General features: G+C 33.7%; 1 protein-coding gene across 23 annotated transcripts in view; it reads right to left on the bottom strand.

Annotated features, from left to right (window-relative positions):
• ADGRL3 (adhesion G protein-coupled receptor L3) overlaps positions 1-26,198 on the bottom strand; it is an 824,470-nt gene that overhangs the window by 403,364 nt on the left and 394,908 nt on the right. For all 23 annotated transcript variants that reach the window (XM_078446071.2, XM_078446073.2, XM_078446079.2 and 20 more), the window contains one exon: positions 14,843-15,056. In XM_078446071.2, coding sequence (XP_078302197.1) covers positions 14,843-15,056 — 214 coding nt within the window. The remainder of the gene's footprint in view (positions 1-14,842; positions 15,057-26,198) is intronic.

The following is a 26,198-nucleotide window of genomic DNA, read 5'->3' as shown; positions in this document are numbered from 1 at the left end:
AGAGGGAAAATACCATTGATTAAAACATTAAGTAATTTTAAAAGCTGTGTTGTTATAAAGTCTGGTCCATGATCCCACACCCAGTTTCTTTCATTAGCTTGACCTCCACAACCTGAAGTGGAGGTTCAACACAGCAGGTTGCAACACAGCAGGTGCAACACAGACACGTGTCCAGGTCTCAGCTCAGAAGCACTGGCTCATGTTCAGGGGAGAGTACCAGCCCAAAGCTTCCATGTTAGTCTCCACAGACCAGTGATGGAAAGAGAGGGAAAATTTGCAAAAGACTGAGATTCCACCTTGTAACAAAACTAAACTTGAAATTTAAATTTAATTAGTACCAAACATTTCTTCTTTCCTGCAGAATCTCTGTCAGATGGTGGAGCATCCAACACTCTAATTGCTGCAAGACTAAAACTAAGACACTGGTTTTCTTTCTTTCAATGCTGAAATACTAACGTGGGGAAAATGTTTGCCTTCTTTTATTAGTTTGGTTTGGTTTTTGTGGGGGGAACTGGTACTGAAGAGACCTCAAACACTCTGAGGGTCTGAGGCTTCCATTGGCATTGTTATTTGTAGTAAAAGGTAAACCATTTTGTGATATTCTGTTTAAAACACTGACTTGCCTTTGGAGTACGGGATGGAGAATTTTCATGATCTCTCCAGCATCTATTTATCTCATTTTCTGTCAAGAACATACAGATTTCCTTTTGGTAACCATTCTTCCTTTATTTTTAGGAATGTGCTTTGCCTGGGATTAGAATCATGCTTAGCCATGGTGCCATTAAACTGAATGCCAGAAGGAAAAAGGGCGGGGGGGGGGGGGGTGGTAACTAAGAGGAAAGGGAGTAAGTTTGGGTTTTCAAAGAGCTTCTGTTTCTTGTTAATTTTTTCTTTCTGAAAAGATTCTGAATGCTGAGAGATGGGTACACTATTCCCAGATCCATGAGCTTCTGTAAAAGAGCCTACTTAAATAATTTTTTCTCTAGTCTTATGGAGGAGGGTCTTCGCAAGGAGAATTCTGATCCTATTTAGGTTTTGTGGCTTGTTAGCCTACACATTGTCCAGCTATACTAGAAAATGTGTGGTAATATATATTTCGAGAGAACCCTAAAGTTTTCTATACTCCTAGACTGGGTTGTCCAAGAAGCATCTCCTTGCAAGAGTACTTCTTATCATTTTTACTAGTAGCACACTTTGTATTCAAACCCTTGTAACACTTAATAGTTTCTGTTCCACAATTTGACCTGCTGGGTTTTAAATGCAGTTGGCTTCCCACTGTGCCTGTTATTTCATTAAAAGGAATATGTTGGAGTGGTGACAATGCCTATAATCTCTCCTAAAATTCTCTGTTAATTACTAATGTAAACAGTATGTGGGTAACTGTTCCTTATGTGGTCTATCAAGATGTTTTCAACAACACTGGCAGAATGGCATGATACTGGTGAGACAAAATTCACAAGGATAAGACCTCCTTTTCTCTAAAAACCTATGAAGGTTATTGTTTGGGACCTATCTTTAAGAAAACAGAGAAAATTTATAAAACTTGATTATTCAATCTCGAACCTAAAGGAATGATCTGTGGAGACACTTCCAAGCCACATTCTTACCAATCTAGTGACATTTTCACAGCTCAAAACACAGCCTCTTGCTGCTGTGTAGATGAACTCCTAAGTGTAAGGCAAACACTCTGGAGAGACGCTAATAGCCCTGGTTATGTGTGTAATCTACAGGATGATGCCTAGCATTGTTATTTCTACTAAAGGGTGAACCCTGTTGCGATGTTTCAAATACAATACCAAATTATCTTTGGATGAGGGAATGGAGAGTTTTGATTATCTCCCCAACAACCATTTCTCTCATTTTCTGCCAAGAACATAACAGATGTACCTTGGATGAGCATTCTTTCCTCATTTTTAGGCATGTGTTTTGCCTGAGACTGGAATCATTCATAGGTCCAAAGACAATTTTAAAGTAAGACGGTGATGACATTCTTACTTAGGACTATGAAGCCGAAGAAGTAGGGTGGAAAAGACAGACTGCACATACGAGAGACATGAGACCTGAGGTCCCAGGAGTTAAAGAAATGAGAGCGCCCCAATAAAAACTTGTTTGACTTTCAAAGGTAAACTTAATGTGCTTCATGGATTTTCCCAGAATCAGAACTTTTTACCCATAAGTCATAAAATAAAAGAATTACAAATAAGTAGAGCAAGAAAAATATTTACACATGTAAATACATCATGACACCTATCTTTATAATATAAAACTGATGTATTGTTGAAGTCATACTGGGGAGATTTTTTCTGAGACAGGAATTCTTTAAACACTTCTCTTTCGACCTACACAGGAAAACAAACATCAAAATCCAGAATGGCACCTCTTATTCAACAATAGAGAATAATGGAAAACCACGTATCTCCAGGAATAGTAAATAAAAACCACATTAGCACAGTGCTGCTACACATGTGGAAAAACATAGATTTTACTATCTTCATTATGAGTCTTCCAGGTAAGTAGTTTACTTCTAAACTGTTCAGTGAGACAACATGTAGTAAGACGCAGGGCTTGGGTTTCAAACCAAAGTCTACTGCAAAGATTTTAAAGTGTATGCACCAAACAGATAAGATGAGGCATAAATATCTGAAGAATAGGGGGTATTTACTAAACATCCTCACAAAACCAGAACAATTTTGGAGCTCCAAAAGACGTTGTTTTTCTTAAATAGCGTCTAGACAATTGTTGAATATTCCCTTTCCAATGTGTTTCCTGTTATAATTAGAAAAACATATTTTTAAATTGTAAAGTCTAATGATTTCAGCTTTCTATATTGCCAACGAATAAGAATATTTTATAATATCAAATACCAATTATTCTGCTTTCCAAAGAAACTAGTTCTGAAAACATATTTATATAATTAAAATAAAAGCACAGGGTCACATTTAACCTTGGATCACTTTGCCTGTGTGAGCATCAATACTGTCAATAGTAAAATAATTGTGTACGCTCTTCCTAACAAAAATATAAATATTTTCAAACATAAGAATAAAATAAATGGATCAGAAACATATTCCTTTACTTCTTAATAAATGAGAGAAAAAGTAAACCTGATATCTTAAACCATGAGATAATAATTTAACTATTTGATTCCAGGGTAAATATATGGTATTTTTCTTGAAATTCATCCGCATCTTAGCAATACACATCATAAATACCCTATACATTTATATCTCAGAAGTTGTGTCGTGTGTGTGTGTGTGTGTGTGTGTACGTGCACGTGCGTGTGCGCATAAGCGCATTGGCACAAGCATGTCGGCAGGCTCGGCCTACTACTTTCAGAGTTGCCCCTTTTAAGGATACACTGAGCTCATGCCATCCCCATCAAAACAGCATTTTCTTCAATTATTTTCTGCAAGAAATTGTGACACAACAGAGTAAAAGAATCTAGGAGATAAGATTTTATGCTGCAGCTTCGTTTTATCATTTTCTGCTGACATGCTTTCGTAATACAATTACAGCGATCCCATATGCATCCAACCACATCGCAGGAAGGATTACCTTTTACTTTGTGTGCACTAACGTGTAACACTTTTGATATGTGTTTGCACCTCACAACGTTCACTGAGACACATTTTTGGTTAGTTTGCAGAAGGAGGCTCATATCTCATTCCAATATCCATGTGAGCTTGTCCTGCTCTTATTAATTTATTCCTTTCCACTTCCATGACTTTCATTGAAATATTATACCACACATAATGTTTGTTGTTATAGTTGCAGATTTTTTTTTTTTTTATGTCACAGCAGGGAAATGCTATTGGAGGAAATAATTAAATGTAAAGTCATTTGAAGGACTCTACATTTTCTTTAGAAATGAAGTTGGAAAGTAATTCAGAAGCCTATCTCCTCAGGCAAGGATGATATACTTGAATTCCTTGGAAAGGTGAAAGGCCTTTTATTAGGACAAATTTTGCAGAGACTAATTTGTGAAAAAGGAGTACATTTTTCTGACCCTAATTTCTAAAATACCTACAGAGAAATAATTCCCACATTCTAGAAGGTTGTAAGTGATGAAACTGGTCATAGGTATTTTTATACCATAATGAAAAGAAAAATATTTGTGGTCTGGGTAGAGAAATATAATAGAGTTTAGTATATAAGTTAAAAATTCATAGATATAAACATATATCAGAAGTACACAGGTAACATGCCTGAAGGATGTGTTGCCTACGGCCAGGCTTTGGTGGGTTTCACAAGTATAATTCTAAAAAGAAAATAAAAATTCCTATTATTATGAAACAAGTCAATGCTACCAAAATAGGAAATAATATTAGAATATTATGTTTGATAAGATGCTCATATTGATAGAGGCCTGTCATGAATCTTTTACAAAGCATTAATATACTATATTTGATAAGTAAATTCAAATCTTCAGAAGTAGATTAATTAAATGTAAAATATCCAGACTTGTTTAGATGATCAGTGGTAAAGGTTGGGAACCTCAAAGTGTATCTGAATAAATTAACAATATCAATAATTTTAACTGAAAAGGTTCTCCTCATTTCAATTATCTACTCACCTTCAAACCCATAGCCATCTAGTTTCCTCCTTGTGTAACACCCATTGCTTCTTGCCTTTTTTATTACTTCTGAAGTATGTTTTCCTCTTTTTATTGCAATCTTCCTGTAGACTTCTATTCATTTTGAAACATTTACTTCCTCAATACACAAATAAGTCTAAGAAATAGCTCCAAATGTTTATTTTCATAAGGTTGATGGTACTAACAGTTATGGGTAATAGCATTTTGGAAAGACTTCAAGTCTTTTCATGCCAAAACACACATTCATATATTTATCTATCGAAATTACTCCATACACATGAAAAACATATTTTGCTTTTGCCATTTGGTAAACTTAATCACAAATAAATATATTTCTGATATACATGTGATAAGGTAAATATCTAGTTTTATGGAAACCATCAATTAATGTAATTTTTCACATTAACAAATATTAGGGATTTAGTTATTATGCAACAACTTGGGAAATAACATTTCTCTCAGAGTTAAAGTACTCTCACATCAGCACATAACAGGAAGATTCACAATGTATTACCAAGAATGATTTACTAACTATATTTTTTGTAGTTTTTTTCACATTTAGCTGTATTTGATAATATTCTTAATAGTAAAGAAACTATGAATCAACTAAAGCTTATGGCCAGTAGAATATTCGTGGAGGCAAATTTAGCAATATTTTTAGCATAACTGAATTTTTAGAGGATATGAAAAATAAAACAAAAATATTAAACAGGCATAAACTGATTATATAACAAAACAAACTAACTATAGTGTAGTAAAAATAAAGATCCGATTTCATCTTTATGACTTATTAGCAAAAGCTTTGTAAACATTTATGCCATCTAAAATCTCATTATACAAAACATTGGAAATTTTAAAGCATTCTGTTCCTTATATTCAAGTTTAATTAAGAAAGGCTGGCATGATACATTTTCTCATTTGCAAGTATTTCAAAGTACTCATGTAATGTATTTAGTTTTCTAACTCATGAGCCTGCCCTCTTCCATAGTTTATATATGAAGTGACATTCATTTTCCTTTATTTTCATGAACCATACAAATTTCTATTTAATACCCATTATAAACAATATGTACATTTTTACTGAAGTATTGCTATAGATAATTGTGTCACCATGAAATCCAAAATGTTAAAAACAAAATCTTATCTCACAGATTTTTTTTAACTGAACATTTTCATTACAAGTACTTAAGTGTTTTTGCCTGAAAATTTATCCTAAGGCAGAAAATAAATAAACGCCACATGATTTAATAAGTTCCATGCCATGTTTTCATTATTTGGATGTGTAAAAGATAACCAACCTCTAATAGCATATGTGTGTGTGTGGGATGAACATGCACGTGTGCGTGCGCGCACACACACACACAAACACGCACACACATGTATATTTTCTTTTCAGTTCTAGCGACTGGTTCACAACTGTTTTTTCATTTAGTCTATTTTATTAAAAATAGTACACATTTTATTTATTTAACTTTTTTATGTTTATTTATTTTGAGAGAGAGTGGTATGAGTGGGAGGGGGCGGGGGGGGAGAGAGGTGGGGGAGAAATCTCAAGCAGTCTCCACACTCAGCAAGAGCCCAACTCAGTACTTGATCTCACAAACCATGAGATCATGACCCTAAGCCAACATCAAAAAATGGATACTTAACCCACTGAGCCACCAAGGCACCCAAAAATAGTGCACATTTTAGACAAAGCACAGAAGGTGATGGATTGCAATATTTATCCTGAATTTTGGAGCTGGATTGCCTAGGTTAAAAAAGACAGCTTTATAGGAAACTATGTACCTTTTGGATGTTAATTAAACTCTCTATGCCTTAGTTCTTCCATCAGTGAAGAAGACAACAGTATCCATTTCACAGGAGTGAGGGAAGAACTAAATTGGTCAATTCACACACAGTGCTTAGAACATTGTCTGGCTTATAGGAACTTCTCAAAACATCTCGCTTTATATTTTTATAGCTAGAAATATTTAGCATTGGTAATACAATCAGCTCTGTTCTATCAATGCTTGTTTTTCCAAGAAGCACTACATTACCTAAAACACTTTATAAGCACAATTGATTCAAATAAAAAAGAGGTTTACAGTCTGGAGGATTTCAGATTCACAATTATTAAATTATTTCTACCCAAGACTTTAATAAAAAATGTGTGTACAGCTGTAATTGGATATTAATAAAACCAGAGTCAACCAATTCCAAAGTTTGATTGAATGTTTGCATGAGAGAAAATGAGTTTCTTTTCTTATCATCATGATCATGATCAGGAGCACAGTTCTTAACTTTTTTTGATACTTTATCATTTTATCACCCTTGCGACAATAAACAAAGCCTCAAATCTCTCAAGCAAGACAGTACATTGGCTTAAAATAAATTCGTCATCAAGAAAATTTCTATGTGCTTTAACTACCTCACTGGTACAATAGGAATGATAATAATGGTTATCTCTTAGTGTTATGGGGAAATATTAATGAACTAATGAAAGGTAAATTCTTTACCAGAGTTCATGGCAAATACAAAGCACACAATAAAAGTAAATAAGTATCATTATCACCAGTAACAAGTGAATGTATTTCCTATTTATACAAGCACATCATACCCTGAATATTAAAACTACAGCTAAAGGTAAAATTCCTGAATAATCAGCAGGCAAGGAAAGGATATTTTCCTAAAAATCTAACCCAATGGCTATATCGATCAATTTTGTAAGGTTGGCTTCTTATTAAAACTTTACTCTTCTTTAACCAACAGATTAATTGAATTTATAAATTGTGGATGGATTTGAAACTTTCACTGGCTTCTTCTGATGTACTGAGAAATGAAAAGAATTTTTCTGATAACAAAAATTATTTTTAGAATCTTCGAAGAAGAAAAAAAACAGTAAAAAAAAAAAATCATGGGCTACATACCCAAAGAGAGCAGCCATGCTTACGCCATTGTATAGTAAATAATTTTAGGTGACTTTTTAAACTCCATGTTCCTCAGTCTCTTCATCAGGAAAATGAAACCTAGAAGGTAGTCAAAATACTTGGAGACTCACTCCCTCAGTAGCCTCAGCAATCTTTAAAATTACTAATGACAGAGCAACTGAAGTATCATACTGAATGGCTGCTAAATATCACTACCACTTAGTTTTCTCCAGAGTCCTGCGGTATCCAATAAATCAGTGACAGAATTTATGTTCATAATCTGCTTCGTTCTTTTCCTTATAAACTTAAGCTATACTAAAGATAATTACTAGAGTGTTTATACCCTATATACTCTCCTTTTCAGAAACTTATCCTTTTTTCCATGGTGATATCTTCTAAATATTTTCCACAAGATGTCAAGTTCTTCAGACTGACCACAAAGTGTAAAAATAACTAAAGAGCTGGAGGCGGGGAAACAATTAAGGTGCTCATTCAGTATATATATTTAAAAAATATTATACTTTATAAATCAAATATACAACAGAAATATAGTCAATAATATTGTAATGACTTTGGTAGCAGATGGTTCATCCACTTATCGTGGTGAGCATTTCATAATGTATAGGATGATTGAATAATGATGTGGTACACCTGGGAACTAACATAATATTATATGTCAACTATACTTCAATATAAATAATAATTAGCTCATGAGGGGTGCCTGGGTGGCTTAGTAGGTTAAGTATCTGGCTCTTGACTTCTGCTCAGGTCACGATCTGACGGTTTGTGAGTTTGAGCCCTGTGTCAGGCTCTGTGCTGACAGTGCGGATCCTGTTTGGGATTCTCTCTCTCCCTCTCTCTCTCTCTGTCCTTGCTACACTCGCTCTCACTCTCTTTCTCTCTCTCTCTCTCATAAATAAAGATTTAAAAAATAATAATTAGTTCATGAAAAAAACTCTAGATGATTTTAAAACAAATACATTGAGTATTATGCAATGTAAACATAATGAAGACAAAATATAACTAATTTTCAGCCATAAGTGGAAGTGAAAAAAATATTTGCTAAGTATCAATTCTCCTACCCTTTGTCACTCTTTAAATCATAGAATTATTAAGATTCTAAAAGACTATTGGTTTATATGAGTTATATTATTATGTGCCATATTAGCAATTAAAACTGAGAAATTTTTTAAAGTACATTATTGCTACTGTCTTTATCCCTGCTAAGATGGGATCAGTTTCACCTACCACTGCTTTGGCATGATGTCTAATACAATAAAAAAGGCAAATAATAAGTCAGTATTGTTATGAAAATAGTTTTGGCCCTCCAGAAATCCCTGCAAAGAGCTCAGGAATTCCAAATTTCCATGAACCACACTTTGGGAATGACTGCACAAAGGGTTAACATTCCCCATGGCCAGTAACAGACAGACAACATAACTCCCTTTAGCTTTTATCTTAACCAATCCTGAGATATTTTCATCATTTACTAAACTCTTAAATTTCAAACACAATTCATTCAAATTTCATAACATAATTTCATTCAAAATTAAATGTGAATAGCAAGAAGTACTAGAAAGCATTTTAGTAGGACATTCCCAAAATATATTCTCAGAATTGAAATAGGCTGAAATATTAAAAAGGAGGTAAATGGCTTCCAGAAAGGAATTTCCCAACTTCTCCATATTCTCTACGTTTGGGAATTGATAATTACCTTTCTTCCTTCCTTCATTTACTTTTTTTTCTTTACTAAACATGCACACAAAAAGTAATCCTTAAGGCAATGAGTTACATATTATAGTTTCTATACTCAACAGTTCTTTTTACTGCATAGAATGTGCATTCAATGGAAAAGTACCTGATATGAGGGATTATTTTTGATCTGTTATAATTCAGAAGAAAAATGCAAGATATAATGTAATAATTTGGTGAAAGGAGCAAAGGAGAATACTCAATTGAAAAACTCATGTATGTATACACAGTTATTGCAGAACATTTACTCAGTTACATACACATAAAAACTGCCACTGACATTTCTTCTTTGACTGCTATTTAAAGAGTTCTTAACTTCACCAGGATAGAATACAACAAAAGCCAAGATCTTTTTGTAAGCTGTAAAATCCCCTGCAGTGGTACTGATATAAACTGAAATATAACTTTTTCAGAAAGGTGAGAAACAGCTTTCTCCCTCTCCCTACTTCCCTTCCTCACTCCTTCCCTTTTTTTTTTTTTTTTTTTCATGTTCCTGATGTGAATATGACATGTGAAAATGTAATCTTGCTAAAATGCTGGTAGAAGATGAAAAGTAAAACCTAGATCACTCATTGAAATAGAAAAAAAAAATCATCCTACTTTATATATTTAACATTTCTACTTGGTAGAAAACTCTAGAGGGTATTTGTTAAATGGCTAGATTATGATCTTTGATTCCAAGAGAATGCAGAATACAAGCAACATATTTATATCCATGCCTCCAAAAATAACTGCTATTTCTTTGATTTGTCCCCACCGAAATGCCCACTAAGTCTCACTTGATTTCAAATATTCACTTTTTAGATTGAAACATAATGCATTAAGAATAGACATATATAGAGGCACCAGGATGGCTCAGCTGCTTAAGCGTCTGATTTTGACTCAGGTCATGATCTCACTGTTGGTGAGTTCAAGCCCCACGTCAGGCTCTGTGCTGACAGCCTGGAGCCTGTTTCAGGTCTGTGTCCCCCTCTCTCTGCCCCTCCCTTGCTCACACTCTGTCTCTCTCTTTCTCTCTCTTTCAAAAATAAGTAAACATTAATTTTTTTTTAAGAATACACACACACACACACACACACACACACACACACACACACACAAAAGAACAGACATACAGACAGAATATACCTTAGTCATTGCATGGGGTAGGAGGGAGATGGGGATTATCACATGGGCATCAGACTCTCAATGTGGTGATGGAAATATTCTAAAACTGATTTATGATGATATCGAATCACTTGGTAAAGTGGTAAATTTACTTTAAAAATCATACTCTTGAAATGAGTGAATTATACAATGTGTAAAAATGCTTCAGTAAAGTTATATATAAAAATGAATGCAAGGAATGAGAGAAGCTAGACATCAAAAATCATATACTATATGAATTCATTTACTTAAATTATAAAATGGGCAAAACTGATTTAAGTAGCAGCAAAACACAGGGATGTGGAGTATGGCTGGTGCAGAGCAGAAAGGGCCACATCGGAGGTGCTATTAATGTTCTGTGTCTTCAGCTGGTTGTTGTTTAGATGAGCTGGGTTTGTAAAAATTCATTAAGTTGTATATATTTATGATCTGTGCACTTTCCCATATGTATATTATAACTCAATAAATATACACTATGTACACATATATACCTGTTTGCAAATGCCTTTTCAATTTGAAAAGTGTAAGCAATTCTACATAAAGTAAGACTGTATACCACATACTCAAAATATGTGTCCAAAGAGTTGGGATGAGCATATCATACAATATTCAAACTTCCCACATTTAGATGGAATTTATGTCCAACTATAAAGAGTAACTCCAATAGGACTTTGTATTGACAAGGGGATAGATAGCATCAAGTTAGTTTATCATCATATTATTAAGATTTCCTTTTTGTTTTTAAAGTTTATGTATTTACTTCTGAGAGAGAGACACAGCATGAGCAGGGGAGGGTCAGAGAGAGGGAGACACAGAATCTGAAGTAGGCTCCAGGCTCTGAGCTGTCAGCACAGAGCCCGACGTGGGGCTCAAACTCACGGACCGTGAGATCATGACCTGAGCCGAAGTCGGACACTTAACCAACTGAGCCACCCACACCAATAAGCTTTTGAAGCCAAGGCAGAACAGGATGGATGAAGTGTTATTGAAGGGAATCTGTTTCCTCATGTTCTTTTTTGGTGCCCAGGCACTCATATTTTATATATCTACTATCACTTTGGTCTCTTCTGGTTCCACCAATGCTGCCATCCTTCAAGGATCAGCTTAACATTCTCTCTTCAATGAACATTCCTTAATATTATCTAGCTGAAAGAGCTTTCCTTTTTTTGAACTCCTCAATAAATGTAAATGAGATAAAAATAAAATATTGAGCAAACAATCTAGCTGTTTACTTTTATCTGCCAAAGAGCTATAGTTTTGTGGGCAGGGACCATGCCCAGCTTATTTATCCACCAAACTCCAAAGCTGTCATGGTGAACTTCATGTTGTGTATTTTCAAGTGTTAGTGGAGTTAAAAATGGAAATACATCTATTAATAACTGAAGATAGCATGAAACCTCAGCTGAATTCAAAATGTAAAATTTCTGCAGTTATCAGTTGCCAACAGTCATTTTCACATTTAGATTCTAAAGCTGTATATACCATTTTTTTAAAACTCACTGAAGTGTGTAAATGTAACACAAAAAGAAACAAAAATCATTCAGAAATAAGAAAGCTTCCAAGTGGCATCACACAATTGGAGAGCAGATTTCCTTATTCATTTACATAGCATTAAACATAAAAAGTTAGTTTTAGGTAAAACCAACAGAAAGTCTGCCCTCTAGAAGCCTACAATTTACTTTAGACAAGGCAATTGTCTAGGATGTGATAATATGGGTTTATTAATGTTTAGATGCAATAAAGAAGGATGTAGATAATAGCAAGTGAGATCAGAAGTTCCAAGAAGGATAAAGAAATGTGCTCTGACAGTTTAAGAGGTCTTCTAAGTAGGATAATGAAAGAAGAGGTAAAAGCTCAGAACTTTCAGAGAGGATGAGGCAAAATGGTATAAGAAGAATCTGGCTCTCCTGGAGCAGATATCAGACTGCATAGTTTTCCTGGGGAAAAACATGGAAATCAAAATAACTAACAGTTATTGTTATAGATACATACATAAAAGTAACAATTTTGTGTATGTATTTGTTCAATGTGTATTCAAACATCTACATGAATAATATTTCATGCCTGTCCTTGCCTGTGACATCCAGCTAATTCATGAGGCTGAAGTAAGTTACAAAACCTTTTTAACAAGGTTATGCAAGGATACACAAAAACCTTTCACATTTTGTAATAATAATCCTCCAATCTAGAGACATGCTTAAAAAAGTTTAGACGCCAATATAATGCCTTTCTAGAAATTTAAATGAGAGAAAACAATAATTATCTAAGATATTTTTTAGAAAAATTTCCTCATAATTTTAGTTTCAAATGCATTATTTAAACTGTACATATCATTATGAATATGATACATCCATATCGTAATTAGAAATTATTAGCATTATTTAACATGCTGTCACTGGCATGACAGTGAAAGCTCATTAATTATAAAGCAGCTTAAACAGACATGGCCATCTCATCTCTCGGGAACTTGCAAGATGGAACCTAATTTCATCTATCCAAGAGTCAAAAGCATTTATTTTGGCCAAGTGTAAATGTAGTACATTTAATAGTCAAGATACAACCAAGGAACTTGCCTCCACACAAAATTAACCACAGTTATTTCAGCTGACAATTCTCACTTTGAGAAACCACCAGGGGGGCTTCCACAAATGACTCACTCAGGGTGCTTAAAGCCATTTCACTCTGCAGATTTGTCACTTTCCAGACACATCCCATCTAATTCAGCCGCTTGAGAGGATCCATTGTAACTATTTTTTTGCAATAATTATAAGATTAAGGGCTTATTTTGGGAGCCATTAATAATATCAATAAAAGGATTAAAACATTTTCAATGAAAATCATAAAGAGATCAAAGAGCTAGTGAAGTTAATGCTTCTGCTACATTGAAATCAAAAGCTAATAACCACTGAAAAGCAGAATTTCCTCCTCAACCCACACTTCAAATGGATTCAAAGAATCCATTTTTGTATGTTGTTCTCACACAAACAAATAAAATAACAATTTAGTCACAGTGCCCATTCATTCTACTCATGGAAAACCAGGCAGGACAGACCTGTTACCACCTTGCGCATGATGATAATTCAACTTTTTTAAGCAGATCATCAGAAAATTTAATTATAGTTGGAGGCATGTCAAATGTATAACAAGAAGAGATCCACAATGAGAGAGAAACACATGAAGAACCAAATGAAACCAAATGAACTTATATCAAGAGGAATCCCTAATTTAAAAATTTTATTTCTCATTAATACTCACCTTATCATGACTTAGGTTTTAGAAACAAACAAAAGCCATCAGATTTGCTCAGAGAGACCATTATCCTTCAAGTGTAATACAGATGCTTTGTTCAAAAACCTGGCATATTGTAATTTCAATTAATAACCTATATAACAGTAATTTATAGAAAATAAGACAGTGATTCTACCAATTTATTAATCACACACATAGATATCAGAATTTTAAGCATCGAGAAGACAAAAGGTTAAAGTTATTGATTTTGTTTTTATGTACTTAAATTTGTTTATTTTTACATATGTTATGATTTCCCCTATATTTTAAGAACACTTGAAATAATAGAAGTGTCTAAATAGAAAAATTATGAAAAAAATTCACTAGATAGGTCATTTGATTAATTATTTAAAAATTACTTTGTGAGCATATAGTCAGAAAGTATGAATGCTTATAGTAAATTAATGACTTCACTAATTTCTGAGAAATCATAGTAATAGTGAACAACTATTTGTAAGATATGTAATATTTAGCCAATTTATCAAGAAATTTTAGTATAATTTAAACCTTTTACAGTATGGATTCCTATTGAACAGTCTCTGCAGAATTGAAGACCTTCTTTTCCTTTTCCAGTGATATCGTATGATACCTTAACTTACCTTATTTGAATATGGTAATATTTTGATTAGTTTAAGTGAATTATGTAAACTAAATAATAAAGAAATAATTTTTCATTGTTTTCAAGGCCAAAAAAATCATGAATCAATAGTCTTTTGCTACATTTTGATTAATGGCTATAAAAATTGCTTATTAATTTTTATTCTTTTTCCTACACTGAAAGGAAATATTTATTAGCATTAAAATAATTTTTCTGTAGCTTCTAAAGAAAATTACATAAAAGTCTGTTTTTGAAAACTGTGAAAAATAAATTTAGTTTCTCATCTAATCAGCCCAGTTCCAAAGCACTCAGAGTAGACCAGGCAACGTAATAACTAATGTAATAAATTTTAATAACGTCCAAATGCCATTTGCAATTTCTAATACTAGCATTTCAGTAATATGGGGAACTAATTTGATATGGAAAAAGTAGTTCAAATGATTCTAAAACACACATACTATTTGTGTTCTTACTTAAGGTCAATAGGTCACACAGATGCAGGCTGAGAGCTTACATTAAATGTGTCCAAGAAAAAGATTATTAGAAGTATCATACCTTTGGGACATAATCTTATAGGCATCTGGCAGATAGCATCGTATATTCTCCATCTGAGCAGGGTCAGAGTCACAAATTTTGTCATCAGTCCTCCCATAGTTGGCACTTTCTATCATGATGACATCTGTTCCTGGACAGCGGAGCTCAATGGGGTAGCTCTCACAGGAGAGCTCTCTGCGGACCACAGCCATCGGAATTGGTGCACGGCTGAAAGCTACAGGAAGGAGGAAGAAGAAATGTAAGTCGTCTTTATTATGCACAAAGGAGAAGTACACGTGTTTGCCTATCCAGTGTTTGAGATAAAGTAACACCAAAAAACACAAACCGGGCGCAATTAACAATTTTAACTAAAATAGAGTATTTCTCACTTCAATAACTTTACAGGATTTTTAAAAATCTAAGAATAACAGATATTTCTTAAAAATACTATCTAATACAGTTTTCGTATACATGGGGAAAAAAACCCTCTGGATTTTCTAAAATTTTGGCTGTTATATGAAATAAAGACTATAAAGAAATATTACCCCCCTCTCCCCCACTCAAAAATATTATCCAGTTTGTAGAGAAAGATTCTCAGGTAAATCTCAGGGGTATCATGCATGTGTTTTTTTTTATCTTATAGAAAGTATTACCCCAAAATTGCATTTTTGTTGAGTCATATCGTCTTAAGTATTCTATTTCAACTTTAAAACAGTTTTCATTTTTCAGTAATAATTAACATAATCAGTGCACTTTATGATTTAATTGTAGGGATAATAAGTGTTCTACAAGAAAATAGAGATTTGTATGGAGAAAAAATAAATTTTCCTTCAGCTCCCTCCACACACTTTCCCCAGCCCCCACCACCGTCAAGAGATAACCAGTTAGAACTGTGATGACTCTCTTACTGAATTTTCTACAGAAAAAACAAATAGACATTGTATGGTTCCTCCTACTCCTTTTTACATTTTATTCAGGTATAGCACACTACACATGTTGTCTGATACCTTTATCTATTTATTAATTTAATGGATATCTCTTTTCATCTGTGTATTGTAGCCCTCAGTTTTAATGGCTGCATTATATATATCTATAAACATTATACAATTGATCTTATATTGATGGGCATTTGGGAATGTCCGAGTGTTTTAGTCATAATACTGCAAAAAAGCATAAACATATCTGTATACCTTAGCTATAGTATTTTAGAAAAAAATATAGTTATCCCAATATATTTTATGGTATATTTTTATACCATAAATGAAATTGGTGGATCAAGTGGGAAATACATTTCAAGTTTGGCAAATGTCAACAACTAGATATCCAAAAAACTTAATAAATATGTACAGCTCTACCAGGATCACTTTTCATTTCAAAATTACATATTACCAATTCCCTTCAATTTTGCCAATGCGGTAGACAAAGAATGATACAGTGTCCTTTTTAAATTTTTTCAGTATTCTATTTGTACAATGAAACATATTTTCATATGTTTATCAACCCTTCATATTCCTTTTATTTATGAATTGTTTGCTTATATTTATACATGGTTTGCTATTGTAAAAGTTCTTTTTATAGCAAGAAAATTTTAAAAATATCCTTCATATTGGTGGCAAATATGTTCTTTTAGTTTGTTGTTTGATTTTAGATGTTTGCTGAACATATATATTTCATCTTTATACAGGGAGTTTCCCATCTTTTCATGTCAAGTTTAAGTTTCCCACTCCCAGATTGTGAACATAATTAGTATATTATTGGAAGAAAGTCAAATGTTTAATTGTAATAACTCAGGTTTTCTTTTAAAAGCATAGAATTGAAATTCTCAATTGTTTACCAACTAATAAGTTGATTTCTACATAAAAGAATTAATTATGGAGATAAATGGGAAGTATAAATATGCATTAATATTTTATTAATTCACTAATGTGTACATATATAAAAATATGTATTTAAATAAATATATGCAACTTTTCTTGTGGCTCTCTTACTAAGCACGAAATGTGAAAGGAAAGGAAGGGAGGAGAGGAACAAGGAAGTGAAAATAGAGTAGAGGTGGGTAAGAGAGAAATTTTATTCTATAAATATTTTCACTTGAAACTTAGAGGAAATACTTGGTTTGTGAAACCATAACTATTATTTCAAAATTGAGAATGACATTAGTTTTTACCTCATTTCTATAATGTTTTGGAAAAGCTATAACTGTACCATACACCCCATGCATAACTTGTGAGCAGGTCACTTAAAGTTCTCAAGAAGCACACACAGGTAATTCCATTCTGGTTGTCATTCAACATCTCCTTTGTGTCCTCTCTCTCTCTCTCTCTCTCTCTCTCTCTCTCTCTCTCACACACACACACACACACACACACACACACACACACAAGAATCTAGCACATCCACAGCATTCATGGGAGAGTTAACATAATTAGAGGTTGGTTGTAACATTATTTTTAACATTTGGTCTTGAGCCAAAATTTTGACAGGGTATTCCCACAATAGAGAGACAATGCATTTCTATTGTTTCTAAAATAAAATATCCTTGTTTATCTATCACTCTGAAATTAGATGGCTGTTAAAACATGAAGTCCTTTTTAATAGTGAGATTCTATTTTTAAGGATAAAGATATTTTCATTACTGTACTTAGTATTTTAAGTAATGGAATCATTGAATGATAAAAATATTCCAATTTGGCAATCCAGTTTCCTGATTTGGTCAATTTAAATGGGATCATAGAGGTTGTTTTTGTTTCTTTGGTGTTTTTATTTTTTGTTTTTAATAAAACGTTTTGAAATCAGAATTTCCAGTAATTTTTTTAGCATTTGCTAAAAGGCAATTTGTTTCTTAACTTCAGTATAACTATTTAAAAAATACCATTGAAACTGCTTCCAAACATTGAATTGATCTGGCTATATTTTAACTTAAACAATTAAGTTAAATTAAGTTTAAAAAAAAAAACAAGCTAATTTAACAAGGAAACAAAACAAATAAGCAAATCATACAGTCAAAGCATCTGTTTGACTAAGTGGACAATTTGGTTAATTAAATTCATCAATTTTTGTCAAAACATGTGTATGTAGACATAGCTTTATTCTGGTTCTCAACTGTCAAAAATATGATTTAGAACCAGACACTAGACAGTTGCAAAGTCAACTAAAATGTGGAGGCCAAGATTTTCCATGTATCTCTTTTGACCCTGTAAGAATTATGCAAAAGTTATATATATATATATGGCAATTTTTACAGAGAGCCAGAGTTGATTTGTGGATGCTTTCTTCCATTTAACATATAATTGCATTTGTATCAGTAACCTAGTGATAAACTGCACTCCTAAATGATGGATGCTTTGTTTAAAGGAATGTATTACTGGAAACTATAACATTATCTAATTAGCTATTTAAATTACTTTTAATTATGTTGCTAAATGCTTTAATCAGCAACGAAAGTCCAATGGGGGAAAATATGCTTTAAGTTAAAAGTTGTGTTGTTTCTTGTTTTTTAACCATTCAGTTACTGTGCTAACAAGAGACAGATTTTCCCTAAAGATTAAGACATGGAAAATGTCAACAATTCAAATGCAGGAGAGTCCGTGAAATCATCTATTACATACCGTATCAGAGTAATGTTACATTGGGCATTGTGAAGTGGCTGTGGAAAAATAATGTGAGGCAAAGAAGGCATATTCTAGAACTCCTTCTCACTTTTATTCCATTTGTTAATCTGTTATAACAAAAAATAGAGTATTATAATTTGATGTGTAATAGGTATTAGCTGAATAAACTGGAAAAATTTCAGATGTAAAATCTGATAACCGGGTACTATGTAGTATATACTATGGAACTACCCACTGACCATGGAACTAAGGAGTCATGGATGAAATTAATCTCCTCTAAGATGGCCAGAAACTCAGCAACTGCCCGCGTTCCATGGCAAACACACACCTAATGAAAAGTGCTCCTGACCAGGGATTAAATAACAAGAGAAGAAACCCCCTCTTCTTGCTCACTTGTTTGCAGCACAAACTACTTTCATGTTTTGCTTTTCTGAGGCCTCAACCACTCTGTTGTTGAAACCTCTTCTTTCTCTCTTTGGCCTCTCTCTTCTACTGTTAAGCCCTCTTGGTGACGTTTGACTCAAAATGCCCTAAGTCCTTGGTGAACTGTGGATGGTAATAACAAAGACACCGGTCTAGGGACGGGAGGTGGAGGTGAAGGCAGAGAGTAAAAGCTGGTGGCCAAATACTAGTCAAATGATTCTTTATGGATCCCAACCAAGTACGGGGCTCAGAGTCCTGCTAGGAGAACCTTAGGGTTTTAGAGGGGAGCTTTCGAAGAAGGGGATGTTACTTGAGACATAGGATTTTAGGGCACAGGATATCTGTCAATAAGAATAAGGCTAAACACAGACACAGAGGCAAGCAGCCAGTTAGGTGAGTGAGAGCATAACCCGGTGTAATTAATTATATTTTAAACGTGGTGAATTTAAGAAGTCAGAATAACATTAAAAAATTTTCAACTATTAATTGGGTTCAGAAGAAGAATACAGGCTAAAACCATGGTAAGGACATGAAGTGGTGTACTGGGTAGCTATAGAGAAGAAGGGAATGGCTGCAGAAGTTGGAATATCCATAGCCACTAAGGAGGAGAAGAGTCCCACAGAGAGAGGCTCTGTGGATCTATTCAAGGAAGAATCTGATTAAACAGACTAAGCTGCCTACCACTTACCACTGCTTTGAGGATAAGGAAACTTACTTATAGGACAGATGAATCTCTCTGTGTGTGTGTGTGTGTGTGTGTGTGTGTGTGTGTGTGTGTGTTTGCATGCACATGCGTGCACAAGCACGTGTGCATTTCCCCAGGTCAAGTCTTCAATGCCCTATTTAAAGCTGGTTGGATTTTCCATGAATTATTGCACATACTTAAGAACCCATTCAAAAAAATAAAGCCTGTAGACTAATCTGCATTTAGCAGAGACTGAAATCTTCAGCCTGCTCTATATGTTTGTTATGAATATAAAAATATTAGCAAAACAGCTTATGTTTGTGTTTATCTTCCATTCCTTTACCTTTGTGCTTTGTTTAACCCAAATCCTGTGTATTGAAATAGAATTAAATCTACCAAATAATTTTTTTTAAGAATGGATAAGAGAATGCAAAATAGAAGGCTATTTTGTGGCAGTAAGGACAAGATGATTGCTTTCAATGAATAATGACAGGGAACATATTTGATCTATATTTAGGAACAAAAAGAAAACTGCATGATTTGGTGATTGGCTGAACAAGAAGAATAAAAGGGAGGGTAACAAAAATAACTACCATGCTTCTGGCATAAGCAAATGGCTAGATTATCGTGTCATGAACAGAATCTGGTAGGAAGTTGAATGCAGGTTAATGACTCAGAAAGGAGATCTTTATAAATTTGAAAATTGTAAGGTGGTATCTGAAATCAGAGCAGTAGATAAAATAACCTAGGGAGGGAAATACAGATTTTCTTAAAGAGGTCCACATGGCAGTTTTCAAATATGTTTACAATTCTTTGACAGTTCTGCATTTTTATTCCCTTTTCATTTGAAAGGACACTACTTAGGCACTCACTTCTAATGGACATAATGTGGTAGAAATGAGTGTGTGATTTCCAAAAGTAGTTCATTAACAAGATACTGCAGCCTGAGGCTCTCTCTTGATCACTCATTTTGTGCAAAGCCAGTCACCACATCTTGAGAACACTGGACCAGCCCAATGGAGAGGTCAATGGAGAGGACAGCCAAGCAAGGCAGGTTGGTCCTCCAAATACCAGAAATCCTGTTTTTGAGGAAATACAACTCTATGAGAGACACTGAGCCAGAATCAACTAAGTAAACTACTCCCATATTCCTAACCTAAAAAACCAGAGCAGATGCTAAATGCTTATTGTTTCAAGCCACTGAAGAAATGTTTAAAAGGTGGACCCTGAAACCAGTAGATAGATATTGAAGAATTATCAAATCAATAAAAGAAAAATATGATGAATGACCCACACAGAGAGTCTAATATTACCATCCTTTTGCTCAAATGATCACTTAGACCACCAGATTAAATATATATACATATATAATTTTATTTATAATTTAATTTATATGAAAAAAATATACAAATAAATGTGTATACACACACATACGGTTTTCAGCACTTAAAAATGATGATTACTAGGTGCTAAGAATATTTTTCCCCCGTATGTCAATAATCATGGGGTGGGGGGAGCTCTTTTGAAAACTTTAAAAAGGAAAGAGATCGGTTTCTTATAAGAAAAAAAGTAAAACTATTTGTACATCACGGTTAATGATTTTAAAGGTGTTTCTTAATTATGGAGAGGGACACAACTATCTGAAAGTGGGTTAGTTTCTACTTATCACCAATGACTTAAAAAAAAAAAGTCATTACTTACATGCTGCCCCAAAGCAAATACGTCCAATTTTAAGTTTCAAGAGAACCTATGACATAATTTTCTTAAGTATGTGTATTTTCTCTGTACCATTTTACATGCCAGCACACTTATGCAAGTTTTAAAAAATGTGCTCTGAAAGTCAAGTCTGAAATATTTGGCAGCAAAAAATAACATTTGAAACCCAATGAAATATCAACCTATCATGTACTTTCTTTAAAAGTACATCTGCTGTTGGCAAGGATGTGGAGAAAGGGGAACTCTCGTACACTGTTGGTGGGAATGCAAACTGGTACAGCCACTCTGAAAAACAGTATAGAGGTGTCTCAAAAAGTTAAACATAGAACGACCTATGACCCAATTGTAGTATTAGGTATTTACCCAAAGAATACAAAAATACTGATTCGCAGCCGGGGGGGCGGGGGGGGGGGTGGACAGAATGTTGATAGCAGCATAATTAACAATAGCCAAATTATGGAAAGAGCCCAAATGTCCATCGACTGATCAATGGATAAAGAAGATACAATATATATATATATATATATATATATATATATATATATATATATATATATATTGGTTGGACGACCAACTTCAGCTCAGGTCATGATCTCACAGTTTGTGAGATCGAGCCCCATGTCGGGCTCTGTGCTGACAGCTCGGAGTCTGGAGCCTGCTTTGGATTCTGTGTCTCCCCCTCTCTCTGCCCCTCCCCTGCTCACTCTCTGTGTCTCTCTGTCTCCCAATAATAAATAAACGTTAAAAAATTTAAAATAAATAAATAAATAAATAAATAAATAAACAAACAAAACTAATTAAAAACAAACTAAAGAAATAACCAAAGACAATTATGGTCTGAATGGAAAATACAAAACAAAGCAAAATAAATAAAATAAATAAACAAACCCCCCAAAAAACATGAAATTTAAAATTTCTGAAATTACATGAAAAAAAAGTACTACTGAGTGGAATATTATAAAACAGTTAATGAATGTCAAGCTATTCTTTTGACTTAAGGAGCTTTAGCATGAGGGTAACATTAATTGGGCTTTTTGAGGATACATATACAAAATGGTGGTCTTCAAGTGAAATTGTGCACACAGAGAATGTCTAAAAATTTAGCAACTGTTTGAATAAATGAATTCATATCTACTTGTTATGACTTTTCAACATTCAATAAAATTATATTCCACACTATCTTCCAATTATATTCATGAGGGATAAAATTTCTAAAACTGTGTCAAATTTCACCTATAACAATTATTCCAATCTTTTTCTAAATGTCAAAAACTCAAAACTGGCTGTTCAATACGTTCTTAAGAGTACAATTTATAATTTCAAGATAAATAAAAACTCAGTGAAAAGAATTACACAATTAAAAAAAAATAAAGAAGATATGCTAATGTAATTCTCAATGCATACTGATCACCTACAATGTGGCCGCTAGGAGTTATTAACCATAAGGCATGGGTGTTGTTTAAATTCTTCCTCCACACTGGGGATTATCTCAGACCAAGGAGTGGTTCTGCACAGAATGGGATTCCAAAAATCCGGTAGAAGGAGCTTCAGAGTTATCACATAAAATCAAGAAAATGATGAAAATTCACGTGTGTGATGATTAATTTTATGTGTCAACTTGACTAGGCTACAAGATGCCCAGGTAACTGGTAAAATATCATTTCTGGGTGTGTCTGCGAGTATGTCTCTGGAAAAGAACATTTGATAAAGTATGTTAATAAAGAAGATCACCCTTACCAACTTAGGTGGATTATCATCTAATCTTCTGAGGGCTCAAACAGAACAAAAAAGCAGAAGAAGTATGAATTTGTTCTCTGCTTGAACTGGTATAACCATGTTCTCCAACCCTCTGACATCGATGCTTCTGGTTCTCAGGCCTTTAGACACAGACCAGGATGCACACTTAGTGGCTTTCCAGATTCAGGCGTCTGAACTCAGACTGAGACTTACACCACTGCTTTCCCTGGTTCTCAGGCCTACAAGTTGGACTGGAATTATGTCACTGGCTTTTCTGTGCCTCTAGCTTGCAAACACTAAATCATGCGGGGCTTCTCAGCCTCCATAATTACCTGAGTCAATCCCTCACAATAAATCTCTTCATATTAATATTATATATTAGAATATAATATAATATAATATAATATAATATAATATAATATAATATAATATATATGTGTGTGTATATGTGTATCTTTATATATCTTTATATACATCTATATCTTTGTATATATATCTTTATATATGTCTATATACATATGTGTATACACACATCTATACACATATGTCTATACACACGTCTATACACACACATATATACACATATATATAACATATACACACATATAATACCCCTAAATATGGATCCATTTATATGGATAATTGTGATATATAAAATGTTATAGTTTCAGAAATTTTATTCATCAATATGGTTGGAAAACAATCTGGAAAACACAGACTAACGAGTGTGGCAAGTCACAAAAACCAAGAGATGGTATCCATGATTACTAAAAACAAAAGGTTACAGGATAATGACACCAAGACCAGAAGAGTAAAAGTCTGGAGCAAGGAGGACAGATGGGGCAGAGGATTTAGAGCAAAAGTACTGAGAATCTTCCTAAGTGTCTCCAGAAAACTCCAGAAGCTTGTAGTTAGAGAATGCACACACCTATGCAAGGCTTAAAACATCATAAAGCACAATGAATTGTGTAGAACCCATTAAAAAATAACGGAATGATAAATATGTGCTTGGGTGCTTAAAAAAGATTTCTTGAAGGCAGCAAACTTGAGTCGGACATTAAAGATGAAACAATATGTGAATACAGGAGGAGAAATAACAAAATATTCCATCCAGATCAAAATTCTGAGTAAAGAAAGAGGTATTCAGAGTTCTGAGAGGATTTCAAAGAAAGATCTGCACCTCCTTGTTCATTGCAGCATTATTCTCAATAGCCAATACATGAAAACAATCTAAGTGTCCACTGATGGACAGATGGATAAAGAAGGTGTGGCATATATACATACATAATGAATTATTATTCAGTCATGTAAAAGAAGGAAATCCCTCCATGTGTGATAACATGGATAGATATTGAGTATACTGTGCTAAGTGAAATAAGTCAGACAGAAAAAAGACAAAGATCACACTTATATGTGAAATCTAAAAAAGCCAAACTCATAGAAACAGGGAGGTGAACAGTGGTTGCCAGAGGCTGGGAATGAAGGAAATACGAGGACGGAGGTCAAAATCCATAAGCGTCCAATCTTAAGATGAGTAACTTCTTAGGATCTAGTGTATAACACAGTGATTATAGTTCACAATTCCGTATTATGACTTAAAGGTTGCTGGGGTAGATTTTAAATGTTCTTACCAGAAAAATAAATGGCAATTATGTGAGGAGATGAAGATATTAACTAATCCTATTGTGGTAATCATTTTACACACGTAAGTACATCAATCAATGCACTGTACACTTTAAACTTACACAATATTATATGTCAATTATATATCAATAAAGCTGGGTTAGAAAGAAGATACATTCACAAGGGAATCAGAAGCAGATGGCAGAACTAAGCAGTGGTCAAATCAGAAAGAGCATTAAAATCAGATTCAGAATACAGTCCAAATTATATACAGCAGTATTAGATTACAGTGTAATATGATATCATAACTATATTAATATAATTAATCTTGAAAAGCATTAGCCAATAGATTATTCAAACAGTAAAAGATACCAGATAGTAGAAAGAAAGATAACAGAGTGTGCAATTAATGAGGAAGATGTTGTGATAAGGGTGAGATGATGATGATAATTGCTGACATTTATCGAGTGCTTTCCATGTGCTGGTGCTTTAAAAGTATCATTGCATTTCAAAACCAAACAATAAAGGCTTGGCAATATTATCATCCCTATTTATACACGAGGAAACTGCAGCTTAGCCAAAAATGGTAAGGATGGGAGGGATGACTAGAAACTTATGTAGGTAACAGATGCAATGACTCTCCTTGTGTGCCACACAGAAAAAACAAAGGAAGTGGGCTTCTCCTAGGAAATACATAAGGCAATATGAGAATATCACCCTAATAATCAGTAATACAAAGTTCACAGATTCTCACTGTTTTAGTGACACGAAGTCTAATTCCTGAATATAAAATGTAAAGTAAATATTCTATTTATTGTTCCTAGCAAGGTTTTTTGTTTGTTTTATTTTAAATAGCATAAAACATAATAGCATATTATTACTATTACTATTCTGACAATTCTAAGAAATTCTTTCCTAACACTTTGATATTATATCACAAAAATTAATATGAAAATTTCTTTGTGTAAAAACCACAGTAAGATAGAAAATCATTACTTAATTTTAAAATGTGGCATTAATTTTCAAATGTAGTATTTTACTTTCACTGCAGCATATAAATAAGTAATGTTCTTTATTTCAAGTCAACAAACCTAAAGTTTATCTTATTATTTTTTATTTTTTTATGTTTATTTATTTTTGAGAGACAGAGTGAGAGCCGGGGTGAGGCAGAGACAGACGGAGACACAGAATCCGAAGCAGGCTCCAGGCTCTGAGCTCTTAGCACAGAGCCTGACACAGGACTCAAACCCACAAACTGTGAGATCATGACAGGAGCTGAGGTCGGACACTTAACTGACTGAGCCAGTCAGGCGCCCCAAAGTTCATGTTATTCTTATATTACAACTAAGGAAATCTGTAGTAATACAGATTCTGACAGAGGAAATGCGTAAGAAATTTAGTGAAGGGTAAACATAAAATTTTGAATGAACAGTGATGTCACAGATTAAAACGGAGCAAAATTTAATTCTGAAGGAAAGAATTCCTAAACAGTGAATAAATGCTCTAGGTCACAGCACACACCATTCAGAAATACATAGGCAGCACTTCCACTGGCTCCCTCCTCCCCATCCCACCCCACACA

The sequence above is a fragment of the Panthera onca genome, chromosome B1 (genome assembly GCF_046562875.1).
Source record: "Panthera onca isolate mPanOnc1 chromosome B1, mPanOnc1 haplotype 2, whole genome shotgun sequence".
NCBI classification, from domain to species: Eukaryota; Metazoa; Chordata; class Mammalia; order Carnivora; family Felidae; genus Panthera; species Panthera onca.
Note: the sequence above shows the minus strand (reverse complement) of the source record. Positions and strands in the feature narration are given on the sequence as shown.